Genomic DNA, 11,394 nt, shown 5'->3' with positions numbered 1-11,394 from the left:
AAGCAACCAATATATATCATTACCGTTTGAGCAAAATCGAGATTGGTAATACTAATTAACAAGCTTAACGATTAAAAAGAAACAAATGATGATAAAACTATCACATTTAAGTTAAATTATACGACCCAGTCTACATACAGAAGTATATTTTCTGTTGTAATATGAGTTCAACATTGTTTGGTTATTAGTGGGGTTGAAATTTGAGAAGAATTTTTTGACACATATGTTTTTAATAACTTCATACAAAAATGGTAATAAAACTATTCAAAACACTATGGCAACTAATAAGTCTTTTAATTCCAAAACAAGACAATTTTGAGCTAAATATCGTAGTATATTGTATATATTCTATGCCTCAAACGTTATTGGAATATTCTGATGAAATGTAAGGGTTCAATAAATAAATATATCCATCAGAACATTCTCAATAATATCAAAAGGTTGATTACGACAACTACGAGCTTTTTCCTGGCTAACCCAAATTTCTAGCTGAAACTAACTTATTTATATCATTATATGTAGTGATCATGGCTGGACTAGGTTTATTTGAAGCAAGCGATGGACATCCTCTATAACTTTCACATTCTTCTTTGTCTTGACCATTTTTAGCAGCTTTCATGTAACGGAAAAATCTGAGAATTTCTGGATTGTCAATCGAAGGTTTACGCAGCTCGTTCAGTTCCCTGAAAAAAATATAACTATCAAAATAAAGTCATTCCATCATGATATGACTGTTATTTTATGAGAACTCATTTTGACTGATTAATATGAGTCCCTATTCATCTATAGACTGGTTCAATTAAACTATATGTTAAAAAACGTGATAAGGCCTAAACCCAATAGATGTTATTTGTATACCAATAATGTCTTAGCAAAGATCTCCTTACAGGACAATGGAGTGATTATACATACATCAATGTCTATAAACATCGAATATATAGAAAGCTTCAAATAGTGGAGTGTTTGCTAGTTTTCATCTCGGGCTTTTTTTTCAGTGGAAGATCCGATTTTTTTACAATATCCCAACAAAAAATATTAAAAATCAATATTTGAGAATTTAACTTCTTACAAAATATTTTATTTATGTAACTATACGTTGAATTATACCTACATAGATTGGTAAAAATCTATAAATTTTGGTGTACCAGGGTCATACGGTGGTTATTAGGGTAGTCAGTTATTGTTGTCAGATCTTTCTTTTTTCCGGAAAAAAATAAACTTTGTTATTTCAAATGGATGACGCAGTATATCTTTTGCTTTTCGAAATCCTTAATCCTTAAAAAATACTTATTATCTTTCATCTGTTGCTCCCTATACCCAAATGCCATCATTTCGGAGTTATAGCTACATTTGCGTTAGCTCCGCCGAAGTTAAACTAATGACTATGATTGTTACAATAACAAATTTGACATATCAATAAATTATTATTGTTGAAGTTTATTGAAAGTCACAATGAATCGTTTTTCTGGAAGGGAACGAATTGATATTTTAATGATATTAGGATACGGTGATGGCGAGGTCAACAAGAAACGTGTAATATAATAATTGATATCCTAATCGAAATTCCATAACAAGTCAGTAAATTAGTAAAAAAGTTCAACGAGACTGGTTCAGTAAAAAATTTGTCCAAATCAGGGTGCAAAAAACTGTAGCAACTGAGAACTAATCTTTAGATATTTGTGTCCCGTTAGAAGACGATCCATACTTGAGTACTAGACAAATATCCAGGAAACTTAATATTTCGCAAACATCCGTGATGAAAATTTTACATGATTATAAATTCCATCTATACAAAGTAACGTTGGTTCAATAGTTGTTAGGTGACGATTTTGATAAACGTGAATGTTATGTTTTGCGATTAGACCACTTTTTTATCAATGAAAACGTAAATTGTCATAATTGTAGATACTGGTGAGTCCCACACTTGAATAATTCGGCTTATTGACATTTAGTGGAGAATAGTATTATATCTTAGGTGGCTAGGATATTTCCAAATCCAAGTATTTTAAATTACATTTAAGAGGCAATACCAGCTGATCTGAGCTGATGCATCGATAATGAAAGCGACAACGAGTCCAATGGAAATGAATCCGAAGATGGCGAGTTCTTATATATTCGTATATTATTTTGTTATTTTGTGTGTAATAGCATGATATGTTTCTTTATTTTCATTTTTAGTATATAGTTTTGTAAATAAATACGAAAAAAATTCAAATAATTAATAGTAAAACGTTCAAATAATTAAAATTATTTTTTTTTACTTTTCTAATTTTGATGTTATGTATTGTACGGTTTATTATGTATATTTAAATGTGTAAATATTTACTAATAGCCTTTAAATTCAAAAACTTGTGAGACAGTATATAGAATAATAATAACTACATGGGCGTGCTGTGTTTAATGAGAAAAGTATAGATATCTTATACCACAAGAGCTGAAATTCGGTAATATAATAGTTAAGTAAATAAGTAAATAGAAAAAAATATACAGCTCTCTTTTTAGTGGGGGGAAAGTGTCCATCTGGTGCATTCAAAGATACAACGCGCCAAAGCGTATACCGATGCGCAGAGTCTTTCACTGCATCGGCTGGACACTTTTCCCCCACTAAATATGAATCTGGATGTTTTTTTTTTTCGTTCAAGTTATTAACTATAAATTTACCAAATTCCAGTTTTTGCGGTATTAGTTTTTTTTTAATTATTATTTTACATGTGTGGGAGGCTGCCGCAGCCGTTTAATAGTGATACCAAATAAAGCTTAGGACAAGTTTTCAGATTTTATGGTTTTGGTCATCAAAAACGGTCGCTGGCTCCCGGACTATTATACATGCCCAGTGAAAAGCAATAGTAAACAAATAAATTATTGACAATCAATCAGTTTAAACATAAAAATTTCATAGTCTCGTCAGGTATTGATGTCCTAGTTATATAACGGTATGAGTAAATAAATATCTTGAAATATTTTTTCTAAAACTATTCCGAAGCAAAGTCGAATTGAAAATAGTTTAATCGACATTTTCAGGAAGCTTGTATCGAAATTTGGAGAACATATTTTATTATATACCTTTACAGTTTGTTATACGATTTCCTCAACAAAGGTAAAATTGCGAAAAATCTTGATTCACATGATTTCACAAAAGGATCTAAAAATTTCAACAAAGACTCTCGTATTTTGATTTATAAAGAGCTACAAACATTAGAGATTTGAATCCAGAAAAGTTCAATAAATTGGTAACGGAAAGGACAAAAAATCATCAATATCTATAGTCTCTTTCAGAAATGTATATAGCAATAAAATAAGAAATTCCATCCAGTTCGGCACAATTTCGGTGTCGGCCATAAGTTTAGGTCTTGAAATATTGTATAGGGCTTACTTAGGTAGTAGATTGTACAGTTACGTTTTGCGTTTAACAGGTACCGTTTAACATTCTATTAGTGCCTCTCCTAATTCCAACCCTTATCAGATTCGGCTTAACCATGCGTCGTAAGGGCAATGGTGCCTTACCTAAATTTTTAGACCCTTATAAGTATATCTGTTTAGTTTGAGGCGTCAGCGTCAGCGCTACGAGAAGGTCGCACGTACGGATTCAAGGACTACTGTATAATCGGTCACTGTTTCATTAGAAAACACACCGGTAAACGCAGGGTCGCCTACAGCGATTCAAACTCTCGCTTACAAAGAAAGTATTCAACGTTACAGCGTCGTCATATTTAGCGTGTACAGTTGCAAAAGTGCCTCTTTCGGGGTTTTGTTGCTCCACCTATCTGCCCTTTTCGGGGCTTTTTTTTAGAATGAAATAAACCCTTTTGGGGGCAAGTGTTATCAAGAACCAGCGTGGGTCCTAGGATCAGCCAGTTTCAGGTGAATATTATTTTCATTTTCATAAAACACTAACAGGCAATCAAAAGGGTCAGGAATTCTTTAACCGGGGAGGAAACTCCCTCCGGCAGTGAGTCCGCTGTCGGCTTTGATAGCCAACTCTCTTGTTAGGTACTAACAAAGGAATTCAATTTTCGAAATCCTCATTCCGACCATCTCGATCTCTCTCATTCCCTATTCCAACCTATTCCCCTTTGAAAATGCCCCTATACAAACCCGAAGCAAACCCGTATCCACCGTCGACGAATTCCCACCACGCCCGACCAATCCCAATTCTCTTCCTGAGGAGAAAACCTTCTCAGAAATAGTCGCAGACCTCTCGCGCAAGAACTTAACGTGAAATATATCCATAATCTCCAACGTAAATCTTTTGAGAATAGCTGGAGCTCATCACCAGCACCATCTGCGGATTCCTATGCATCTAGAGTCTCGCAGAAATCAGCCAGCTCTAAATCCTCGCAGGTTGATTATACCCGACGAGGCGCGATCCCCAAAACGAATATTCCTCCCCTACTTTCCAAATCAATCCCAATATGTCAAAAGCCCAAACAAATTACCCAAAATACCCTTAAACCCCAAGCACCAACTCAAACCCAGATCCCCAGAACCCACCAACAATCCCAAACCATCACTCAACAACAATCTCAATCAACAGTAAAGATCCAAATGTACGCGGATGACACCGCACTCATCGCCTACGCCCAAAACATGCGCTCCCTCAGTATCAAATCCCAAAATATTCTGAATCAATTTTCGGATTGGTGCAGAAAATGGAGGGTTACTCTCAATTCTCAAAAAACTCAAGCTATCGCCTTCATACATCCCCAATAAGTGCGCAAACGTCAACCTCAAAACCTCCACTTGAGACTTTGGGGAGAGGGGCTCGAAATCCGCAGAGAAGCCGTCTATCTGGGTGTGAAATTCACTCACACTCTCAATTGGACGGCCAATCTGAATGACACTCTGAACAGAGTACGGAAACGAGTCAGGCTCATCAAAGCTCTTGGTAGAAATTTCGGACGAACCCACCCCCTAACCCTACTTCATACGTATAAAACATACATCCGCCCCATTATCGAATATATAGCAAACGTCTTTAGCACCTTGCCCGAATATCTCATCAAAAGACTCCTGACCTGCGAGCAGTCCATTCTTAGGTACTGCCAATCCAAGTGTAGGTTTAGCCCTAGCAACACCGTTTATGTCAATACTGACATAACCCCTATTCCAAGACGCCTAAATGACCTCCAAGCCCGCTATGTGATTCGAACCATCGAATCAAGTAATTCCGCTGCGAAAGAGACCCTCCTCATCCCCTGGACCAACAATACGCGGCCATTAGGCTCAAAACCCAAAAAAAAATTCCCTTATCCGCCACTTCGACTGCTAGCAACAGCATACGAGGATCTCCCGGAAACCTACCTTAATTCCCTAGATAGTTCCCTCATATCAATCAGATAAATTCTGACCCCCAACACCCACCCTCACTGTTATACGATCGTCGGAGTTGCAGGTTTTCTGCGGTTTCCCTGCAACCTGGAGAACCGATTTTCCAGACAAATGACCGACGATATGGAATAATATAGCCGCAGCTGTATCCGCCCACCCCAAATTAGATTAGGAAAAAACACAAAATAAACAAAAAAAAAATATAAAAAAATCCCCAAGGAAAAAAAATTGATTAAAAAAAATCTTGGATAAAAAATATCAACCCCGCTAGAAGCAGCCGAGCAAGCACTCCCCAACAAAACAGCCACAAACCCAGCCCTGCAGAGGAAAAAAAAATACCTATATCAGGGCCTAAGCAAACATATCCAAATTACCCAAAAAAAAACCTTCCTTCCAAATTCTACCCAACGAATCTCTCTCTCCCTCTCTCTTAAGGCGTCAATATTTGCTGTTAGACCGTGAATAGTGTTCACAGTATTATGAGATTAGTAATAAAATAGCGACATTTACACCAACGGAAAGATGTTCCAATATTTCTCCATTATCAGTGAATGAAAAACTTATTATTTTAAATGTACACGATTGCATAAAATACGATTGCCCGAAATTTACTGTACAATAAACTGTCGACCGATGTTCCCGAATGACTGGAGTTGGAAAGTCCACCGTTTTTAAATTATTGCGGGGGAGAATTATAACAGGCCAAGTGGAACCTCCCAAGAAAAGTCCAGGCAGACCAGTAAAAGTTCTTGATGAAGACACCTAAAGTGTGATTCCAAGAAAAGTTCACTCTTTTTATTTAAAACAAAAATACCCACCCTAGATAAGATTTTAATGGAGCTTGGCCAGGATGACAGTATATAACTTAGAAACTTTTATGGACCACTTTGAGAAATATGGATTTTGCCTGGGAAAAGCACAACCGTAAAGCACTTTTACTGGAAAGCGATGAGATTGTTTGCTGACGACGAAAATAATTAAGAAGTATAAAGCAGTACAGAACAGAGCAGAAGAAAATCTTTTATCTTGCTGAGTCGCGGATTAATGAAGGTTATACAGTACCAAAAATATAAGCAGTGCTCGCCAAGCTTTCATGGAAAGCCTGTCAACGGATATTAAGGTGCCGTCAGGTGAAGAGAAAAGACTAATATTCGTCCATATTGGAAGCGAAGAGGGATTTTTAAAAGAGGGTTTGCTAACCTTTCAGTCGTGTCATACAGGAGATTACCACGAGGACATGGGTTCGGATGTCTTTGAAGACTATTTTGATGAAATGATGAAATATTTTCCGGCTGCTTAAGTAGTAGTTATGGAAAGCGCAAGTTATCATTCTCGACGCATAGAGAAGACTCCAATTTCATCTTGGAGAAAACAAGATATTATTGACTGGTTAACCACTAAAAGTATTGAATTTGAAGATAATTTGATGAAAAAAGAACTATTAGCTATAGCAAATTCACACAAACATCGTTTTATGAAATACGCCGTGGAAGATATGGCAGAAAAACAGTGTAACTGTGCCGCCACCGCCATACCTCCAAATCATTGCGAGCTAAATCCTATAGAATTTATATGGGCGCAAGTGAAAGGATTTTTAGCAAGATACAACACGACATTCAAAAAGAATGCTACTGTTTTATCAAGCCATTAAGGAGGTGACACCAGAGAACTGGTGAAAAGCAGCCCAGCATGCCAATAAAGAGAAGGAGAAAATTTGGGATCTTGACTACTTGATCGAACGGACCGTCGACCCGTTAATTATAACGTCAAGAGGAGATGACAGTTCCTCAGCTGACAAAGAATATTATCATTTTTTATAATTTAATTTCTGTATAATGTATTTTCAGTATTTGTGAATGGATAACAATAGGCTAAACCCATAAATTGACCCTAAACCGGGTGGTTCTACCTGCTCTTGCTAAAAAAAATTTTTTACAATGAAATCAATGCTAAACTATGAAAGTGACTTAAATATTCGTTGGATCACCCTTTGCATACCTAATGAATTTTTATTGCTCCATACATTTCTGAAATAAACTATAGTTTTATTCACTGTAACTGAAATTCAGGACTACCATGTTTTTAACGCACCCCAAGCTCTTCTTATTTACCATTGAATTTTTAGAAAGTGAAATATGTTTTCTTTCACTAATAAAGTGCTAAATTATCATAAGAGTGAGATTCATGATAAACTAAAGTGATAATTGAAGGTGCTCCAATGATTAAATAAAATTGAAATTCATGTTTGGACTTCAAATAACGGTATTTTACACTATTTCGTGAAAGTAATTTCTCGAGAAAGAGAAAGCAAAGCGTTATTTTTATACAGCACTTTTATAGAGTAGCCTAAAGGTCTATTATTTGCTAGAAAATCCACTTTATTCTCACTATTTTTTTAAAGAATAAAAACAAAAAAATATTTTATTGTAATTATATTGTTAGCATTTTAATATAGCCTTATTTATTCTTACTGATTGTATGGTGAAGTGAGAGAATTTCGAATATTATTTATCATTATATCAGTACACCTACACTGAAGTTGCACGTACTCCTATATGCACGGTAAAATGATTTTTGAAGAAACCGAGAGATCAGGATCCGTTTAGGAAGTCATAAAGCAAAGTATATCTACACCTGATGCATATAATATACTCGTGGCCATAAATAACGCACCACCCTTTATTTCAATATAAAAATCTAAAATGTTAATCTTTTGTGTTTCTTTTTTTTTTCTATCACAAAAAGTTAGAGTATCTTAAATGTTAGCGATAAAATGTAGCAAAATTTCTTATAAGCAAATAACTGTTTTTGTGGTTTTTTAAAATTTTAATTTTATGTATATTTTAATGTTTCTTCAATCTCAATCAAGTTGAGACTAGTTAAACAAGAAATGAATAGAGTTAGGCAATTAAGTGAACGCGAAGCTGAAAGAATAGTCGAGTTAGTTGTACAGGAACAAAGTTATCGTGAAGTGGCAAATCTGTTTGGCGTACACCACACAACCATTGGCAGATTGATGCAAAGATTTCGAGAGACCGGTTGACATTCTAGGAGGTCTGGACAAGGACGTCCTTCAGTCCTCGAAATGACCGTTTTTTGTAATTAAATTCATTAAGAATTCGGTTAATGACAAGTGCCGAGCTCAACAGCCTTTTACGAGAAGCCCGAAATGTAAATATTTCTGATAGATCAATAAGACGACACCTTCAGAATACTGGTCTACACAGCAGAAGAGCTCTTCAGGCACCTATGCTAACCAGGCAGCATCGAGTTGCTAGATATTTGCAAAGCAACATTTAGATTGGAATTTAGAAAATTGGTGTTAAGTTTTATTTACTGATGAGACAAGAATTAGATGGACGTAATCAAATTCGACGGCGAGGAAAAAGATTTGTTCAGTCTTATATCATTCCCAGGGAGCCGTTCCAAGGCTATCATGTTTTGGGGAGTAATTTGTTTTGATGCCCGCACAGAATTATTGTCTCTTCCTAGACCCGCCCTTAACACAGTAATATACAAATTGACATTCTTGAAAATCACGTCGTTCCGTTTGGGCCATTTATTGGTGATGATTTTCGTTTAATGCATGATAATGCTAGACAACACGTTATGGCAGATGTTTTGACTTATCTAATCGAAGTAGGAATTCATACCCCGGACTGGACACCAATAAATCCAGATACGAATCCTATCGAGCATGTCTGGGTCATTTCAAAACGCCGCATTCGTCGTCGAAATCCATCGCCTTAAAATTTTTAAAAAGAAAAAGAAAATTTTTGTTTAGAATGCAGGTTTTATTTTTAAGAAAATTTGGTTGTATTGCAATGTCTTTATTTTTATTTTTTCTCATTAAAAATCACGTAAAATCACTACCCATTTCTTATAATTGCGTCGAAATTATTGAAAAGAATTTAAACAATAGCAATATTAATTTAAATTTATTAAACAAAAAATCCGGGGAATGCGTTAGTTTTGATCACGAGTGTATATACATCAGATATTAGTCCAAATTATCGAAATAGTAGAATAGTCCTATAGATAATGCGATTCTACATTTAGCTTTGTGATAGGTGATTCATAAACTGACCTATAAAGTTACAGTTCTGAAAATATCCGTAACCTAGAAGAAATGCAAATTGTAAGCAGAAGCAGTCAACTAGAGTTTTTTGGAAATATAACATTAGTACTCAAATGAAGGAGTTGATAATAAATAAGAATGAAATTAGAATAACTGAAATATTGCTTAAGAGGTGTATGTATGTATCTATTGAGGTATCATATACTGCGGATCTATAGGGACCCCCCTTCGTGCTGCGAATTTAGGGAGCCCAGGCTTACAGTTGATCTGTAAACCAGAGTCCAGAATGTGGGATCGCTGTAGCTGAGACAGATCTTCGTCTTTTATTTCATACGCTTCCAGGTGTAGTGCTCTGGAGTTCCCTAGTCTTTCACACCCACGAGAGAATGTGGGTAGAGGTCTCGTCTTCTATGCAACAAAATCTGTACGCCACATTATCTGCTAAGTTTAGTGTCTTTAGATGCTTATTGAGACGACAGTAGCCAATAAGATTTTTGTTAGTAGTCGTAATTTGATTTTATTTAGGTTGATATTTTCTGGGAATAGTTTTCCAGGAAAGTCTTTGCCTGTCTCAGCACTTGTAGTAGTCCTTTTCCTCTCTACCTACTTTTCCATTGTTTTCTTCTATTGTTCTGTAGCTGATACCACAGAAGTATTGAGAACCCATGGAGAGTAGTCTGCACCCGGTTTAGCGAGCTTAGTAGGTATTTGATTTCCCTTTACTCCGACGGTTATGGGCCCGGGGCCACGTACCATTTAATGGCATGACTTTTTAGGTGCCCTTAGGCATGTCCCAGGTTTATTCATAATTTAGGATTCAGAAATATGGTGTACTACTTAAAAGAATAATTGATGAAATAATACATATGAATGTATCCCGAGTAAGCAGATTGAAATATGAAGAAATTGACGAAAATCAATATGAATTGTACAGAATAACAAATGGAATAAAGAATACTGCTTTAGAAAGGGGGAGATGCCACAGTGAAGTGAAGAGAAATTAAATTGATCATAGGTCACAGTATTAACCTAGGCAAGTAATTATTTTTCCGTTAAGAAACAGTGAATTTTAAACAAGGAAACATCTATTTCCAAAATGAAACATCAGAGGGCAACACCTTTACAAACGCGAGAGCTTCTGGACTCAGTCGCCCGATATCTTTTATCTAATACTCGCGATGCTCACAAACTTTCATTTCATACCATAAAATATGATTCACCATTTTTCACCTGCGACATGTATGTATTTTTATCTTGATGACATAAGTATTTAAATGTTTGATGTGTTAAAGTTGAAAATTGAAGATGGGACAAGGTTTTGAAATGATATTGCGAAAACGGATGAGAAGCAGCGATAAACCGAGATGATGCAGAGAAAGAGAATATTATCAATGTTTGAAGAGGATGTGAGAAAATGTGGAAAACATCAACACACTTGGGGTTCTATGATGATATATCCGTAAAATTGTTCCTTAGCTCTAAGTATTCAATAATAAGGAAGACTTTAATAATTGAAATAAAAATAATATTAATGAGTTTCACAAATTATGTACAAACATCAAAAGGGTACCAACCAAAAAATCTACTGTTGTATTTAGAGGATATCTACTGAAATTTATTCATGAAGCACAAAATAAAAGTAATTGAGATATTCAGGTGGATGTTGAAGGCAAAAACAAAAACTAAATATATCAATTACACAAGTAGATTGAGAATCAGTCTTTATTGTAACGGTGCTAGAAAACAAAAGTGACTAATTTTCATCATTGTTGAGTCTAATATTTCTAGGGTTGTTATGTAAGTTTTGATATGTGGAAATACTCATATTAATTTATAAGATCTAACATACCATCATAAACTTTAACATTTCTAGTGGTGAACGTACTCAGAACGTGTTGTTAAACTTGAGTTATTCACAGATACTTAAAACATTCTTCTTGGTCAAAAAATGGAATTGAATCCCAAATATTTTCGTGCAATTTCATGAA

At 35.3% G+C, this 11,394-nt stretch overlaps 1 protein-coding gene across 1 annotated transcript in view; it reads right to left on the bottom strand.

The window, feature by feature from the left end:
- Positions 1-472: 472 nt before the first annotated feature.
- The window catches only part of LOC130891487 (uncharacterized), a 56,386-nt gene continuing 45,464 nt past the window's right edge, over positions 473-11,394 (bottom strand). Inside the window, exon 5 of the mRNA XM_057796276.1 lies at positions 473-683. Coding sequence (XP_057652259.1) covers positions 473-683 — 211 coding nt within the window. The remainder of the gene's footprint in view (positions 684-11,394) is intronic.

The sequence above is a fragment of the Diorhabda carinulata genome, chromosome 3 (assembly GCF_026250575.1).
Source record: "Diorhabda carinulata isolate Delta chromosome 3, icDioCari1.1, whole genome shotgun sequence".
NCBI lineage: Eukaryota > Metazoa > Arthropoda > Insecta > Coleoptera > Chrysomelidae > Diorhabda > Diorhabda carinulata.
Note: the sequence above shows the minus strand (reverse complement) of the source record. Positions and strands in the feature narration are given on the sequence as shown.